Source organism: Ochotona princeps, chromosome 27 (genome assembly GCF_030435755.1).
Source record: "Ochotona princeps isolate mOchPri1 chromosome 27, mOchPri1.hap1, whole genome shotgun sequence".
In the NCBI taxonomy this organism is placed as follows: Eukaryota; Metazoa; Chordata; class Mammalia; order Lagomorpha; family Ochotonidae; genus Ochotona; species Ochotona princeps.
Window position 1 is genome coordinate 14079305 of NC_080858.1, and position 18584 is coordinate 14097888.

Consider the following 18584-nt stretch of genomic DNA (forward strand, 5'->3'; position numbering starts at 1 on the left):
AGTAAATCTCAACACACAAAAACAAAAGAGGACTTAGATCTAAGCATGGGTTGTAAAAGCCCAAGGATTATCTTGATAATATTTGTTGTCCGACAAATAGGTAACTTTTAAAACTGGAATATGTTGAAAACTACCACAGGAAAAACATTTTTAGTTATTAATAGATGTTAGAAACACGGGGGCGGAGTTTGTGTTACAGGAACGACAGTAACAATAAAAAGCAAGTCAGATCCAGCGTTTGGATTCTGTCAGCACAGTTTCAGCAGACAAGCCAGACCAAGAAAAGGCAGAAATCAAGATGAATGATGTGAAACTTGCAATCTTGGGAGGTGAAGGGACTGGCAAGTCCGGTGAGTGGTGATACTTGTTGCAACATGGTGTTGAGTCCAAAAAGCAGGAAACATGTTGACATGGGTAAAGATTAGCCTTATATGTAAAATACATGTACATGTATGTATATATGTATTACCAAACACATATGCACACACAGCTTTATACAGGTGTGTGCATATGCAAAATTGTGTGTGTAGATAAATCATTTGTTTTCAATTTTATAGTTAAACAAGTGTGTATTTATAGATTGTTGAGGCATGCATAACAATACAACTGAATGGAATATTAATTTGTAACATAGTTCTTATGTCTCAAACATATTGATAAATCTCTTACAGAAGATAAGTTGGCCTATGTATTTACAGTCATAAATTCAGTACCTTTGATATAAACGTGTAGCACTTTAAGATGACTCTAGATTCCTAGTCTTTGTGGTCTTATTATGGCACATTGGTATTATTCAGACAGTGCTTATTACAGCTTCATATTCATTAGGAGTGTTCTCTAATTTTTGGGCTCCCAAATCAAACCTGATACACATAAATGAATTATCTGTTCCTAAAATACAAGAGATACTAAAGCTGGCCATTTTGTTGTTGTTGCAGCCCTGACAGTAAGGTTTCTTACTAAGAGATTTATCGGAGAATATGCTTCCAATTTTGGTAAGTTATTTTTCTATTTTGTAAACTTAAAATCTCAGCATCATAATAAAATTCCAATAACAGAAATATTTTGATAGAATATTCCATTTTTACATTTTTAAGCAATTTATTTATTTACAAATTCAGAAAGCATAGGAAAAAATGAAAATTGGCAAAAGAAAATTTGGGGGCCACGCATGGTAACCTAGTGGCTAAGGTCCTCATCTTGCACATGCTGGCATCTAATATGAGCGCTGGTTTTAATCCTGGCAACCCTGCTTCCCATCCAGCTCCCTACTTGTAGCCTGGGAAAGCAGTCGAGGATGGCCAAAAGCCTTGGGATCCTGCATGCGCGTGGGAGACCCTCAAGAAGCTCCTGGCTCTTGGCTTCGCATCAGCTCAGCTCTGGTCATTATGACCACTTGGGGAGTGAATCAGTGGATGGAAGATCTTCCTCTCTGTCTCTCCTCCTCTCTGTATATCTGACTTTTCAATAAAAATAAATAAATCTTTAAATTTTTTGTTAAATATTACTTATCTAGAAAATTTATGACTGATGTTATATGTTTTTTTCTAAGGCAAATACAAAATATAAATTCTGGCATTTATTCATGCCTGAGGTAACATTAATATATACATATATATACACACATACATATATAAATAAAACATATTATATATTATATATATATAAAACTTTAATAAATTCAGTTGTGTTTGTATATATGTAAATCCAGAGTAGCGTTTCAATCTATATGACATGTAGGCATGTCTGTCCAAATGCTTAAAATGTTTAGGCGGTGGAGGGTACTGTGGCATGGAAGGTTAAGCTTCTGCTTATGGTGCCTGCATCCCATATGGGCAGCAGTTTGGTTCCTGGCTGCTCCACTTCCAATCCAGTTCTCTGTTTATGCCCAGGGAAAACAGCAGAGGATGGCACAAGTCTTTGAGCCCCTGCACAGGATGAAGCTCCGGGCACCTGACTTTGGATCAGTTCTGCTCCTGTTATTGTGACCGTTTGCATAGTAAACCAGCAGATACTAGATTTTCTCTCTCTCTTCTTTGGTAATTTCACCTTTCAAATAAAAATAACGTAAACCTTGAAAAACGGAAGAAGGAAAAAGATGTCAAAAATAGAAAAATTTAGTGCTTCATTTCTTCTTTTTTTTTTTAAGATTTATTATTATTGGAAAGCCGGATATACAGAGAGGAGGACAGACAGAGAGGAAGATCTTCCATCCGATGTTTCACTCCCCAAGTGAGCCACAACAGGCGGATGCGCGCCGATCCGATGCCGGGAACCAGGAACCTCTTCCAGGTCTCCCACGTGGGTGCAGGGTCCCAAGGCTTTGGGCTGCCCTCGACTGTTTTCCAAGGCCACCAGCAGGGACCTGGATGGGAAGTGGAGCTGCCGGGATTAGAGCCGGCGCCCACATGGGATCCCGGGGCTTTCAAGGCGAGCACTTTAGGCGCTAGGCCACGCCGCCGGGGCCCTAGTGCTTCATTTCTAAAAACACTACATTCACTAATGTTGACCTAATATACAAACTCCAATACAGAAATGAAAAAATATTCTAGAACCAAAATTTTAAAAGGCACACACATTTAACAATTTAATATGAAAGCATAACAAAACAACAAAATATCTCACCTTAATGTTTTATATAATACAGTTACATAAACAAATTAAATGCTTACATATTTCTAACTGTTGCACTTCAGTTAAAATTCATGACCTGGAATCATTTCCAAAAGACAAATAATCAAAATGTCATCCGCTAGATTTGATCAAAAAAGCAAAAATCATTATCATGTAAGTTAAGACTAGAAGGAGAAACAATACAATGTTAAAACTTTGAGATAGAATCACCCTTGCAGGCAGATTTTGAGATTTGAAAGAAGATATTTTATAATTTCCAGAAAAAAGTGAATGTTTGAGACAAATGCACATCTTTAGGAAGATCAGGGGCTTAATTCTAGGTAGATGAAAGTTATTATATTTACTGGGCACATTAACAGAGATGTCCTATTGGAATTCAGAGACAAGGCCTGTTGTCTAAGCAGAAATTTGGGGCTATATAAGGTCGGCAGAAATGTTAGTAGAGAATAAATGCACAAGGGGAATATATGTTTGGTTTTTGGAAGACTTTCGAAGTAGGTGAATGGAAAAGCTTAAAATGGAGCAACCTAAAGTAAAAACAGGATCATGCATTGCTTAGAAGTTGATGTGAAGGAAACATTTTAGGGAAGTGGGGTGACTATGATGCAGCATGAGAAAATGAGGTCTTGTTCTTATCACAGAACTAATTATTGAAGCTGAAAACATTCATTGAACTTTGGCATATCTGTAAGATACAGTTATTAAGGAAAATTCATGATGAAGACGAGGAAAGAATGCTGGAGCATTGTCTCCCACTGGTTGGGCAGAAATCACTAGTTGAGAGTGAATATTCCATGGAGAGAAAACCAGGTGTTACATTCGTAATAACAGACTAGAACAGAAGACTATGGGCATCATGTCATGCAGATAATCAGATAATGGTGGCAAAGTTTAACTGGAAGTAATATTTCAGAAACAGTATAAGAAACAGATGTCTTGGTTTACCTGGAATAAAGAAAAGTTACTGTATTATCGCACTATGTTGAATTTACCATCCTATGATCAGATATTACTGTTTATTTCACACTGATTTTTTAATACTTTTTTTCTTTGCAGAATCTATTTATAGTAAACATTTGCATCTGGAAGGAAAACAAGTTAATTTGGAAATATATGACCCTTGTTCTCAAGTAAGTAGAACGAAACATCATGTAGCATGTTTTAGTTTTTCAATAAGGTTTTAGAGATTGGTGAAAGTAAATGGAATGTTGCCAGTCTAAAACTGATTTTTTCTAAATTTTAATCACTACAGTTTTTAAGAAATTGTTTTTGATGTTATAAATTCCATTTTTGTCTTCTCTGTAAATTTATGTTAAAATAGGTATTTATGTACTTAAATTCTATGTATGTATATACATATATAGTAGCATACAAATAATCTATAAAATAATTAAAATTTATGTCAAAATATGTATATATGTTTAAAATAGCAATATTTATAACATTTCTATCATGTCACAGTGTATTTATCAGGCATTTTTCATTTTAATGGCTATCAAGTCATTTTACATTTTCACTAAATACCATTCACAACTAACCAATTATTAGTAGTTGGGACAAAAGATAAATTTTCAGAATAAACTTGTTTGTTCATTCAACATCCCAAATTAATTAAACTAGGATTAGTTAAGCAAGAGAGGAAATGCATAGCCATCCAAAACGTTTCATGGGGCAGATTATTTTAGAAAAGTGAAATATCAATTTAGATTGATTAAACTAAACATTGTCAGTATTTTAAATTTTTTGATTATTGAAATCTAGCCTGATACAGGCCGATATTGTGTGTTCTCCCATGTATACATCAACTAAATAAAACAAACATCTTAGTCTAAAACACTCCAGGAGTGGGGAGGGAAAGGGAGTTTGTGTTAAAAAGTAAGGGAATCTGAGTGTGTTTGCTTAATTGTGCCAGTTACAGTAATATGAAATGTTAACAATCTAGAAAAGTGGGTGTTTTGTAGATCTGGGCAAATATATCATAACAATATAAGATGTTGATGACCAGGGAAGCTGGTTGTGAGTAGAAGGGAACCCTTTGTATCACTTCGTAGTTTTTGTTTTGTACATTTGAAACTATTTTGAAATAAAAAGTTAGAAAAGCCAACTTAGTATCAAAAAATCAACAGACATTTCAATTACTAACATGGGTAGAAAATATCTTTTTTTTCAATAATAATATAACTATTAACTCAAAAGGCAGTTATTGCAGCTTATCAAGTTTTCTGGAAAAAGAAGACAAGAGTTGTAAAATACCATAGGTATCACGTTATTACACTTCCTTTTAAACTTGAAAAACTGATCACCTTTCTTTAGAGAAAAGTGAAATAGATGAAAGAAATTGCATTTTAGAAAGTCTCAGGCTTTGGCAATTGAAGTCTCTCTCAGGTGAAATGAGTCGCCCTTCTTTGTCTACCATGTGAAACACCAGTGTTGGAACCCGCCATGTTCAATGCACTTGATCTCATTTCAGCCAAGGAAAGCAAGCTCTTCCCTCGCAAGTGAGCTTCACTGGGCCGACGGGTTTGTGATTGTTTACGATATCAGTGACAGGTCCTCGTTTGCTTTTGCCAAAGCACTGATGTACAGAATTCGGGAGCCCCAGACTAGCCATTGTAAAAGGTACGAAACTTCATTCCTCTTGCTTTCGTTTTAGTAAATCATCTCATAGCTATAAGCATCATTAGGAAGAATTTAGTACAGGCTTCCAATTACGAAATTTAACAGCCCTGAACAATTCACCTTCCTATTCCACAGGAGTTACACATGTAGTAAAAGGAATAAGATGAGAATGCTTTATATCCTGCCTGACATAAACAGTTACTTCCCCTGAGTAAATGGCTATTTTACAAGACAGCTTCTATTGTTAACATGACATCCAGTTGCAAAATAATGGTCCTCTGTACACAAGATAGTTCACTTTTCAACCTTTCCTTTTCATTCTCACAAAAATGCTAAGGATACTAAATAAATCCAGATATATTGCATTTGGCATTCTGTGAAATCCAATTCGTAGGCATTGGGTTGTTCAATCCATCAAAGCAAAATAGACTGAATAATCAAACTGTTTACAAATTCTAAGTATGAGAATACATTTCACTCCATCTCACCTCTTAAAGTAAAGAGCTAGCTGGTCAACACTTCTTCACTGTAAATCATCCTGACGCAAAGAACTATGCAGGAAGACATAACAGTGCCTTCCGTTATTGTTGCATTAATGTATAAATATGTAAGCATCTAAATCAGTTCTCCACGTCTTTAATTATTTTAGCCTTTTCCATTGAAGATATTTATTTGTGTTCAATATCTGATGAAAAGAATTGTGTTTTTAACCAGTTTGCGTTTGAATAAAAAAGACTGCTCAACCTAGTGTGTAGAAGTGCGCAATATTACACAGTATTCCAATGGAAGATTGGGATATACGGCTTTTACCTTTATTTTAAGTGTCTACTAGCGAGGTCGGAGCTGTAGCAGAGTCATCTACTCTTCAGCCTGCAGCGACAGGATCCCACATGGATGCCAGTTCCTAGAACCAGCAGATGGAAGAGATCTCTCTGACTTTACTTTTCCCAGTAAATCTCCCTTTGAATATAAATAAATCTTTTTATTGAATGTCCACAAACAAGAACCCGTGAGATAATGATTCACTTATGACATTTCCTTGGGACAGAATTGTTTACAGTATATTCTTATTTACATTGGATTTACCTTAAATAGATTATTTTAATCCCTAGAGGTAATTCTTTGATTATGTAACTGATAGCAGCATGATAGAGGAAAATGGTGTGATCATGTGACCACACACTTTTGTTTCCTCCAATATGACTGATTTTTAAAAACTGAATCGCTCCAATTGCTAAATTTTATATATTTAAACACTTTGACAGTAAATAGCAGAAAAAAATCTTGAGATATTCTTCTTAATCAAAAATAACTCAAGAACAATTGAAAACCACCCAAATATTACATTTAATCTTTCAAGCAAACTTCTAAATTTATTGAAAAAGTAATTTGTAAATTACTTCCAATTCTCCATGTGGGAAGAGAATAGAAGAGCATAATATTACACTATTTTATAAAATTATATCTGGTAAATGTAACTTAACCTTCAAGTATTTTCATTCGTCTTAAACAATAATTTCATGACTAGCCTGAAAGGAGTACTATTAACACCTTCAAGCATCAGCTACACTGATTTTTGTCTTGCTGCTTGTGTTTTACAAGCATTGCTGGTGAAAGAAATCACCTTTTAATGGACTCTGAAGATAATAAGGGTTAAAAAACTGCATTTATCCACATCTTCTGATCATAGATATCTTGATAGAGTTTCATGCCATTTTTGTAAAGATTTTCTTTATTTGAAAGGCAGAGTTACAGAGAGCGCAGAAGAGAAATCTTCCATCTGTTGGTTCATTCTAAAATATCGACAGTAGTCCAGAACTGTGTCATACAGAATCTAGGATCTTCTTCCCAGTCTCCCATGTCCATTCGGAGGCCCACGGTTTTAGGACATCCTCCACTGCTTGCCCAGGCACATCAGTGGGGACTGAATTGAAAGTAAAATAACAAGATTTTGAGTCAGTGCCCATGATTAATGCCTTTATATTCCTCAAACCAAACGCTATTTTTGTGGTTTAGATAAAACCAGAGAGAGAAAATATTGATATTTACAGAAAATTTTTTATGTTGTAAAGAAGCATTTTCAAAGCAGGAATGTTTTATATGATCATGAGACATATTTTTCCACAGTATGCAATATTAATTAAGAAAAAATAGTAGAGTATCGAATAGTATTTTTCCTAAAAAATTATGTCTCAATGTACGAATGGAGAATAATGTTTTAATTAGTATAAATGTATTATACATATCATATATATTATTATAAATATAATATCACATGTAAATTTATATAGTTCATATGAATGTATTAGCCTTTCCCTTGAAATTAATAAGAAAAATGAAAACAATAATTAATAAACACCTTTTATAGCTTGGGAGTATATTAAGTAATTTTATACACATCAGTTTATTTAATATTTACTAAAATCTGGGTGTTGAGGACTTTTTATTGTTTTCCATATATTTAAAAACAATCAAAATATAAAGTTGAAATAAAGAAGAAAAAGAATAGTAAAAAATCTAGAAAGAAAAAGATTCTAGAATAAGTCTGCTACTTTGAATCCTATGCTTTAAGGATTGTGTTACTTATCCTATTATAGCTAAAATTAGTTTTTTAAAGAGTCATCTATTCCTTTGTTAGGCATGGCTCAGCCAAGTACATGACAAGTAGCATGAGCTTCATTTCAGTCTCCCACATGGATTCAGAGGCCCAAGAACTTGGGCCATCTTCAATTGTTTTCCCAAATGCATCGGCAGGGAGCTGGCTTGAAATGCAGCAACAAGGGACTCAAACCAGCACCCGTCTGGGATGTGAGTGTCACAGGCAATGGTTTAACCTGCAATGACACAATGCTGTCTCCCCTAAAATACTGTTATTGTTACGTGGAGATATATACAACTGGGCACACACACAAGACCACGACTAATGTGTATAGACATTCAACATTTTTAATTTCATAAGTCTTTGGATATAAACCTACCTGTAAACAGAAATTGCTAAAACAGCCTTGCCCAAAATTGTGTCTGTGTTTCAGAGCTGTGGAGTCTGCAGTGCTTTTGGTTGGCAACAAGCAAGATCTGGGTCACGTGCGGGAAGTTGGCTGGGAGCAAGGACAAAAGTTGGCACTGGATAACCGATGCCAATTCTGTGAACTCTCGGCTGCAGAGCAGTCTCTGGAGGTAGACATGATGTTTCTACGAATTATCAAGGATGTCTTGACAAGCATCAAGCTCAAAGATAAGAGAAGACCCAGTGGATCTAAGTCAATGGCCAAATTGATCAATAATGTATTTGGAAAGAGAAGGAAATCTGTTTAGTAGACATGTGCTCAGTGGGTTTCAAACATTTGCACGATAATCAAAGTTCTCCTTTGTATGCATTTTAAGAAAGAAATTCTCTTAGAGATGTGGCACGATTGAGCATTTGGAATATGCAGTTTAGCTTTTTGGGTTACTTTATCTGTATTGATCTTTTTGTTTTTGTATCTGGTTCACTCTTCTTCACACATAACCTTTAATTTACTGCACAAAATAACACTCAGTCTAATCATTTGATGAATTTTATTCAATTTACCTCTCCAAATAAATTCTGCATATGTAATTTAACTATCATTCTATAGTATACTCCTTACATGTCTTAGTTGTATTCATATGCCAAGATATTATAAGGGCTTGATGCTTTGCTGGGCTTAAATTATAAGTGTGAATATTCCCAATTTATTCAATAAAATTCATTAAAGTGTCAAATTTCTTTACAATAATCCAGTAAGTTAAGTGATATTACATATATTTTATGATATAACATGACTCATGAAGTTAAAGTTCTTGCACAGCAATACATATGTTATAGTAGGTCTAATGATGGAAAAAAATCTCACTTTCCTTTATGACATCATCACAATCATTTTCTGATCAGCAAATCAGTCTACTTTAGCTCATTTAGAAACCCATGCGTCGATGAAAAGGTAAAAGAGTAAAAACCAATTGGTAACTCTCTTTTTGCTCTGAAAGAAAATTGTCTAGACTGATTAGATATGTACCATTCCCTTTTAAAATCAACTGCCTTTTAACTGTTTAACCGCAGTAAACTACTGGTGTCCTTAATGAATTTTTCCATGTACTATCTTTAAGTAATCAATATTTAGACAAGTTGAACTGGGGTTTCAAGTGGTGCTACACAGGCTTGATTAGCATGCGTTGGTGAGACTCTCAGATCGAGGGTAGAAAAAGATTGGGTTTCTAGAGGGTGAGGAATGGTGTAGCATTGGGCTGGATAGGAACAAATTTTCCGACATGGGATCACACATCGTGATATACGATTCAACTTTTTAGGGCTGACCCTTAGAGCCAGTCTGCGTAGTTTTCTGCTCCCTAGAAATCTGACCTTCAGATACAATAAAGTAGTGGAAAGATACAATCATGTTGTGATCCACACAATAATTTATGAATAGTTCATATAGGTTGAGGGGGTGATTAGAATTAATTCGGAGGATCGGGTCTATAGCCATTTGACTGTTTCTGGGAGAATTTGGGAGGTAATCCCGTTGCTCAGGCAGTAAGGGATGCACTGCTGAGGAAGCAGTCAACTCCAGGAAGCTTTTCACTGACTGTGGCTCCGAGCTGACAGCAGAGGACCGCTGTTCTCGCGTGGACACACCTGTGCTTCTTGCGCTCCCTGAAGCTAAGAGAACCCAGGGGCATCACAAAGCTGCTGCAGGAGTTTTGTGAGAAACAGAACTGAATAATTGTTTAGCTACAAAAACATTTTTGAAATTATACATGATTTTTGTGATATTCTTTTTTCAAGCTCTTTGCTGAATATTTCTTAAAGTATTCACTTGCCTATCTTTCAGAGAAACACTACCACCGTGTCCCTTGAATTGCTTGAAAACAGTGCCATGTCCATAGTAGCACTCCACCTTGGATACTGACAGGTTGAATATGTAGAAACCACCTTTACAAAGTATTTGACATTCCTACTAGGAAAAGAGTGTGAAAAAGGCAATTCTCCAATCAAATTCAGGACTACCTAGAACGTGAACTTCCTCCATGTGTTTTCTTCTGAATATAATTTATTTGGAAAGCAACTTTCAAAACTTTAAAAATAATAAATTTCCTTCTTCAGAGGGAGAAAAAAAACCCCACATCTACCTGAAGAGAAACAAATACATCAACATTAGGCCGTTGAATATTGTAGTCTGAGGATTGTAAGTGTGTCTATAAATCTCAAAGATCGTTAAGCTGTATCTCCAAGCTGGGAATTGCTGGAATTACCTATGCTGCTTTTAGTGAAAAAGATGCTGTCATTCACTTCAGATGAGCTTCAGTGAGATAACACATGATGACGACCAAGCACTCAGAAAGAGAATGCCAAAGGGGAGGGGTCCTTAAAATGGTTTTGATTTAATACAAGGCATGCACTATTAATAAAGAGGTTGAATGATACCTGTATGTTTTATAGGTTTATAAATTGGCTGTAGTAAAATATTTTACATCTTAGATCACTAGGTATTGTTTCAGCTTATTATGGGTGATATCTATCTAGAGTTGACTGAATTGTATTAATCTGAACCTAGTTTAATGATGCCTTAACATTTTTATGGGGAAATTTAATGTTTGCAATATCCATGTTCCTTATTTGAAAGCGTGACTTATAGGTTTCTCATCTTCCTTAAATTATAAAATCCTTCAGCTAATAAAGGAAAATGATTATAGTTTGCAAAAAAGGCAAAGTCATTTAACAATCCATATAACTGTCTATTGTAGGGCTTTGCATAATAATTGTAATTTAGCTATTAGGGAATCTAAAGGCAGTTATCAGTCATACTCCACAATTCTTGGGAATCAGGCAAAGCCCAAATTATTTAAAGTATTTTAAATTCTCAGAGAAAAAGGGTATACCATAAATTTGAAATATGCTCTATAGTGATAAGATATTATTTCATAGGAAAAGGGAGTTTTCATCGTCATTTCAAATATGTAAACTATCAAGTAGATTATTTTTCTTCCCTTTATTCATGGACATAACGTGCTTATTTTAAAAAATAGTAATGTCACTGGCAGTATGAAATTTGATTAAAAATGTAGTAAAGATGGGACAACTAAAACATAATTTTTTAAAAAGAGAAAAATGAAAAATATAAGGGATGGAATGATGTGACATTACATGAAAGTGTAGATATTTGATTTGTTGGACAGGTTGTAGCCCATTTTATGGTACTCAGAACAGTTATTTAACAATTGGACATGTGAGAAGTTTCAAAAGCGCTTATGATAAAATAGGTGGAATTTGGGATTTTTGTGTTCTTTTGTAAAATATTTATTTTCAGGTAATAAACTATTTAGGTTTGCAAGCATTGGAGAAATTTCTACCCCAAAAGCACATTTGAATTTCAAAATAATTGTAGAGTATGGGATGTTTAATTCATTCAAAAAAAATGATTATTTGGAGCCAGCACAGTGGTATAGCAGGCTAAGCCTCCACCCCATGGGCGTGGATTCTAATCTCCGATATTCCACTTTCTACCCATCTCCTGCTTATGGCTTGGGAAAATAGTGGAGGGTGGCCCAAATCCATGGGACTCTAGACCCATGTAGAAGAACCAGAAGAAGTTCCTGCCTACTGTTTCACATCATGTTAGGTCTGCCTGTTGTGAACCAGTGGATGGAAAACCTTTCTGTCTCTCCTTTTTCTCTGTAAAATCTGCCTTTCAAAACAATTTTTTTTTTAAATCTCTTTGAAAAATCAGTTTTCAAAGCATTAAATAGAAATTGGTTGACTTTAATCAGGAAACTTTAAGGCCTTAAATAATAGAAACCTGTAATTCATTTGTGCTTATTGTCTTCATGACCTGCTGGAAATAGTTTCTAAGTGTGGAATTTGAACAGTATATGGTTGCAGTTAATTTAAATGAACATATTAGTAATGTTAAGCATATGCCTTTGTATTTATTTACCTTAAGCACATGTGTTTGTAGATTCAGACCAGCACAAATGTCTGTGTGTGTCAGTGTGTATACATAAGCTTGCCTAGCCTCAGATTAAGTACAAGCTACAAATGACGCTACTTCAAAACATTCAAGAAATTGAATTGAAAAGATAAGGTTACTGGTGTGGCCTGTGACATCAGCATCCCGTACAGGTGATGGTTTGTGGCCTGGAACCTCTGCTTCCAATCCAGCTCGTTTCTGATGACCTGGGAAAAACTGGAAAATAATGTGACATGACCCAAGTCTTTGGACCCCTGTACCCGTGTGGGAAACCCCAGAAGCTCCTGGCTCCTGGCTTTGGATCAGCTCAGCTCCAGCTGTTGCAGACATTTGGGAAGTAAATTAATTGATAGACCTCTCTCTCATCACTCCTTCTCTCCATAAATCTGCCTTTCAGACAAAAATAAATAAATCTTTAAAAATTCAAAAGGATTTTAACAGAATTTTAACATGGAAGATGCATTTCAATAAAATCCACATGATTTTATATATATATATATATATATGTGCATGTAAACATATGAATATGTTTCTAGTATTACATTTTTTAAATAGATATCACTTACTGGTAGGCTTGCAGGGCAAAAGAATTCATCAAAGCCATCTTGCTTTATTTTTCTATTATTTATTTATTTATTTATTTATTTATTGCTTATAAAGCTTGCAAAAACAGCTCATGTTATTCTTAAAGAACAAGAAGTATAAGGAATGTGAACCAGGAAAGGCCACGACCTTGGAGTCATCGAGTGGAATCAGTTACCCCAGGCAAAGCTGCTTCCCAACCCCGCATCAGACACACAGGAAGAGCAATCCTTCTGACAGTGTGCGATGCAGCCAGCAGAGGACACATTCTTTTCAATAGGGTTTGGCGGGGTTTCAGGTCTATTCCCATGGTTGCTCCCACTGCTGGGGACAGCCAGCTTCAAGCAGCCAAGCATGTCCTGGGAGGCATAGGTCAGGCAGACAAAGCCAGTCTTGTCCATATAGTCCTGTAGATCTCTGCCATGGTCATGCTCATGCTGACCCGGCTCTTGTTGTCACCAGAAGGTAAAAGGATGCAGTGGTCTTCCATTCCATGTGGCTCTGGATAATGCTGAAGAACTGGGTCATGGTCAGTTCCTGAGTGACCAGGAACTTGGCCCTGTCCATCGCGCAGGAGCTTCTCTCTGGTGTAGTGCTCCAATATCACCAGAGTCGTGTTTGGCAACTTTAACTGGACTCCAACAACTTTCTCTTGTCTGATCGCTGTAGCCATTTCTGGTAGGAAAGAACAAATAGCCAGTTTTCATCCTCTGCTGCCTTCCCAGGCCACAGGTAGGAAGCCAGCTTGGAAGCAAAGAGGTCAGAGAAGAAATGACCATATGGCATGCTGGTGCCTGTTGAGATGATATAGGATTTTCCCCTTTTTATTTATTTATCTTTATTTTTACAATTATTTTATTTTAATAATCTTTACATAGTTGATTAATGCACAAAGGGTCAAAGGTTACAAGAAAGTGGGTAAGACCATTGTTTCCTCATTACTATTATTTTTTTTTCTTTGTCTGGGGTAGGGGTTGAGATAAAGGGAGAAGCCCCACCCAGCCTCCTACCCATCCCAGGCCCCCGATGTGGGCAATGCTCCGAGGGTCCTGCTCAAGGGGTTTTGATAGTTCAGCAATTCTGAATTGTTGCCAATCTCGCGATTCCAAACACAATGACATCTCTCCAGAATTCCTTTTTCAGGTGCATTCGCAGGGAGCTGGATTGGAGCAGTGCAGCCTGGACTCGGACCAGTGCCTCTATGGGTCTTTGCTGACAGTTGCATTTCCCACAAAACCACAGTGCCAACACTCCTCCCCTCCTTTCCTAGGTACATTAACAGGAAACGGAATTGAAGGCAGAACAGCAGGGACTCTAACTGGGTCTCAAACACACGTGGTGCCTGTGTAGAGGCTTAATTCACTATGCTAGATTCTCTATATAGCTGGATCTCAAATACAGGCCCCACTATTTCCCATTTTATTAATTCTACTGACAAATACATATTTAACTGACTTTCAAGAATGGTTTTTAATTTTATGACAATGTGCATATGTTTTGACAATAACTATAAAAGCACAGTAATAAAACTATACATCAGAATGATTTCATGTATGTTTAAATATATCTAAAATGTGTTTAAAGTAATATGCCAAAAGAGTATCATTCTTGGATGATTTTCTTTTCATGTTTTTGAAATTTTGTAAATGTATATGAAATATTTTTGTATTCAAAGGCAATTAAAATCATTTCAAATTTGCAAGGGTGAAAAGAGTATATTATGATAAATTGCATACTCAAACTTTAAATAGCTTGTAAAAAAATCTCTGCCAAGTTTGCTAAAATCTTATAAATGTTTATTTTTCAAGTCTCATTGATAGAATTTATTAGTTTTATCTTTTTTTTTTTTTTAAGATCTTATTATTATTGGAAAGCCGGATATACAGAGAGGAGGAGAGACAGAGAGGAAGATCTTCCGTCCGATGTTTTACTCCCCAAGTGAGCCGCAACAGGCCGGTGCGCGCCAATCCGATGCCGGGAACCAGGAACCTCTTCCGGGTCTCCCACGCGGGTGCAGGGTCCCAAAGCTTTGGGCCGTCCTCAACTGCCTTCCCAGGCCACAAGCAGGGAGCTGGATGGGAAGTGGAGCTGCCGGGATTAGAACCGGTGCCCATATGGGTTCCCGGCGCTTTCAAGGCGAGGACTTTAGGCGCTAGGCCACCGCTCCTGGCCATCAACTGAAAAATTTATAAAAATGAACACCTGTTTGAGTTATATTTACCCTTGACATAGCCTCTTCCACATTATCTGAGACCCTGAAAAAGCTCCTGGCTCCTGGCTTTGGATCTGCACAGCTCCAGCCGTTGCAGTCACTTGGGGAGTGAATTATCAGATGGAGGATTTTCCTCTCTGTCTCTCCTCTTCTCTATATATCTGCCTCTCCAATAAAACTAAATAAATATTTAAGGACAAAACAAAGAAAATTGGAAGCAATAAGTTCCTCTTTAAAAGATAAAACTAGGGCCCGGTGCCGTGGCCTAGCGCCTAAAGTCCTCGCCTTGAACACGCCAGGATCCTATATGGGTGCCGGTTCTAATACCGGCAGCTCCACTTCCCATCCAGCTCCCTGCTTGTGGCCTGGGAAAGCAGTCTAGGATGGCCCAAAGCCTTGGGACCCTGCACCCATGTGGGAGACCCGGAAGTGCTCCTGGCTCCTGGCTTTGGGTTGGCGCAGCACCGGCTGTTGAGGTCACTTGGGAATGAAACATCGGATAAAAGATCTTCCTAAATGTCTTTCCTCCTCTTTATATACTTGTCTATCCAATAAAAATAAACAATTTTTTTAAAAAAAGTGAACCAGTGGATGAATGATTTTTATCTCTCCTCTCCATAAATCTGATACACATTTTCTAATAAAAATAAATACATCTTTTTTTTAAGTGTATCTTGTAAAACTTTAAGGAAGAAATGGGAACGTACCTATCACAGAAAACTCATTATGATGAGAAAAGAACAAAATACGCTGTTTTCAAATGACTAACACCATAGCTGATGACTTGAGTGAAACCGTGAGCCCAGTTAATACGACAGCTACACTTTTGATAATTTTTTTTTCTGTAGGTCTTTCTAAAATTTATTTTTGTTTGCTTGAAATACAGAGCAAGAGAGACACAGAGATATCTTCCACCTGCTGTTTCACAACATCCGGGGCTGACACCAACCAGAGCCAGGAGCCAGGAGCTCTGCCTGCGTGGGCGAGTCCAAGCACTTGGGTACTCACTAGCAGGAAGCTGAATTAGAACAGTGAGGGGCCTTCATCCCAGGCACTCTGGTTTGGACTTAGTGACTAACCCAGGGAGCCACTACGCCTGCCTCGCTAACAAAAATTTTAATTTCAAAACACTATGTAACTCCAGCCACTGTTACACAGTAGATACTGAGGACATTTTCAACTTTTAGCTAATTTTATCATTAAACAGTAATTCCCCATTTCCCTCTTTCTTCTCCCTTGGCAAGCATCATTCTGTTTTTTTCATCTGTAAGTCTAATTATTTTTTTAAAGATTTATTTATTTTTTATTACAAAGTCAGATGTACAGAGAGGAGGAGAGACAGAGAGGGAGATCTTCTGTCCGATGATTCACTCCCCAAGTGAGCCGCAACAGGCCAGTGCTGTGCCGATCCGAAGCTGGGAGCCTGGAACCTCTTCCAGGTCTCCCACACTGGTGCAGTGTCCCAAGGCTTTGGGCTGTCCCCACTGGCTCTCCCAGGCCAGAAACAGGGAACTGGATGGAAAATTAGGCCAATTGGACATGAACCAGCATCCATATGGGATGCTGGAGTATGCAAGGAAAGGACTTTAGCTGCTAGGCTAATGTGCCTGGCCCAATATCAGGACAGGGGTCCAGTAGGCACAAGGGAGGAGCTTTTGAGAAATTTACATATCAACAGCAAGTGTGAGTTGACTTGAGATATGGGAGCTCTGGCTGCCTGTGAGAGGAAGCACCTCACTTTGATCTGTTACCTAAACCTGAGGATTAGGGAGTTCCTGAACTGTGTGCATTTCCATAGGAAACCAGGACTGCAGCTCCCCCAGCATCCCAAGGTCCTCTTTCTCTCCCTCTGTTTTTGTTTTTGTTTGTTTTTAAGTTTGCAGAGGGTCCACCCTTTTTTTACATTTATTTTTATTGGAAAGTCAGATATACAGAGAGGAAGAGAGAGAGAGAGGAAGATCTTCCATCCATTGATTCACTCCCCAAGCAACTTCAACGGCCGGAGCTTTGCCGATCCGAAGTCAGGAGCCAGGAACATCTTCCTGGTCGCCTATGCACACGCGGGTGCAGGGTCCCAAGGGCTTGGGTTGTCCTCAGCTGCTTTCGCAGGCCACAAGCAGAGACCTGCATGGGAGCAGGGCTGCAGGGATTAGAATCAGTGAACACATGGGATCCCGGGCATGCAAGATGAGAACTTTAACCCCTTGGCTACAGTGCTGGCAACCCCATGTCCTCTCTTAATCATCCTCTACAGACATAATCAATTGTCCTCCTATGTGGGTCAACTGACTTACTTCTTTATGTGTCTTGTAATTCTGCATTGCTGTCATCCAATCTGAAGAACAATCTACCTCTTCATTTCTTGACAGGTTGAATTTGACAGGAAAAGACCTTCACCATTCAGCCTGCCTAGAGATGTGGGGAGTCTTAACCATTTCTTAAATTTAAATTTTCAAGTTTTTAAATTTTATTGTACAGTATCAAGGTTTCAAGGAAGCTGGTTAGAATGACTGAATAAATTGGTTTACTAGACCACTCCTGCTTCAGAATCCTATATGTTTATAGCTGTCCAATAAACACCTCACTATGAACGTTACTAATCCTTTTCCTAATTTTAGGAATTAAAGATGTGTGTGCATGCATCTGGAATTATGAAGAAAGGTAGAATGAACAACTTTGCAAAGGCCAGCTTAGTCTAAAATCAGCTTCACTTAGATGAGATATATATACATGAGCCTGTAAAGGAGAAATCTCCCTTCTATGTACTGGGGGTGGGGTATGTCTTTGGGCTTTTTTATCTGCCTATTTAGGATTATTTTGCTTTGGCTTTCAGGATCTCATGATTTCTTGGCTCTGTATTTCAAAACATCTAATGTAGAAGTCATTATTTCACTTGCTCCTTTAAAACACCAACAGAAAAGCATTTCTGGTGTTAGCATTCAATTTATTCCATTTTTGTGGTATCTTGTTATTTACTATAGGAAGCTAATAGGCCTCATGAACGGTGTCTGGAATACAAGTTGTCCTGGTAGTATATTCCAACCTCTAAATGCCTTTCATGTCAGCATGAGAGATACCATCAGGCATTTGAAAGCTCCGGCCTATTTATAAAGATACCATCAAAACCTGCCTGATGTAGCTGACTTATGAATCAATTATCTGAACTACCCTGGGTGATGTATCTATTCTGAATTTTAGAGTCATATATTTGAAGCTAAACTACAAACAGATAAACTATTCAACTTATCATGATGTTTATCTTCATGTTTAGACCTGTCAACAGTGGCGGAAGAAAAGCAAACGCTTGCTGATTTTACTAGGGAAAGTTTGAAAAAAAAACCCACATAAATATACACATCCAAATTCCCTCTCTCTCTCTCTCTCACACACACACACACACACACACACACACACACCTCATCCTGATACTTATTACCTAAGGGAAAGTAAACAGTTCAAAAATTTAAAATCAAATAAAATTAAAAGCAAAGAAGGATTATTTCTGATGTAAAAAGGATGAAACTAATAAGTGATATTAATGAAATAACCTT

General features: G+C 37.2%; 1 protein-coding gene across 1 annotated transcript; it reads left to right on the forward strand.

Moving 5' to 3' along the window:
- The first annotated feature begins 249 nt into the window (after positions 1–249).
- RERGL (RERG like) lies at positions 250–8581 on the forward strand. Its single transcript, XM_004592599.4, has 5 exons — positions 250–350; positions 939–995; positions 3691–3764; positions 5105–5253; positions 8286–8581. The coding sequence occupies exons 1-5, from the start codon at positions 299–301 to the stop codon at positions 8566–8568; spliced, it is 615 nt and encodes a 204-aa protein (XP_004592656.2). The 5' UTR covers positions 250–298; the 3' UTR covers positions 8569–8581.
- Positions 8582–18584: the final 10003 nt, after the last annotated feature.

Excerpts from the sequence above, each read along its gene's own strand:
- RERGL (XM_004592599.4), top strand. The coding sequence starts at position 299 with ATGAATGATGTGAAACTTGCAATCTTGGGAGGTGAAGGGACTGGCAAG. Across the intron at positions 351-938 it reads TGAAGGGACTGGCAAGTCCG|CCCTGACAGTAAGGTTTCTT; the intron begins GTGAGTGGTGAT and ends TTGTTGTTGCAG. Across the intron at positions 5,254-8,285 it reads CAGACTAGCCATTGTAAAAG|AGCTGTGGAGTCTGCAGTGC; the intron begins GTACGAAACTTC and ends TCTGTGTTTCAG.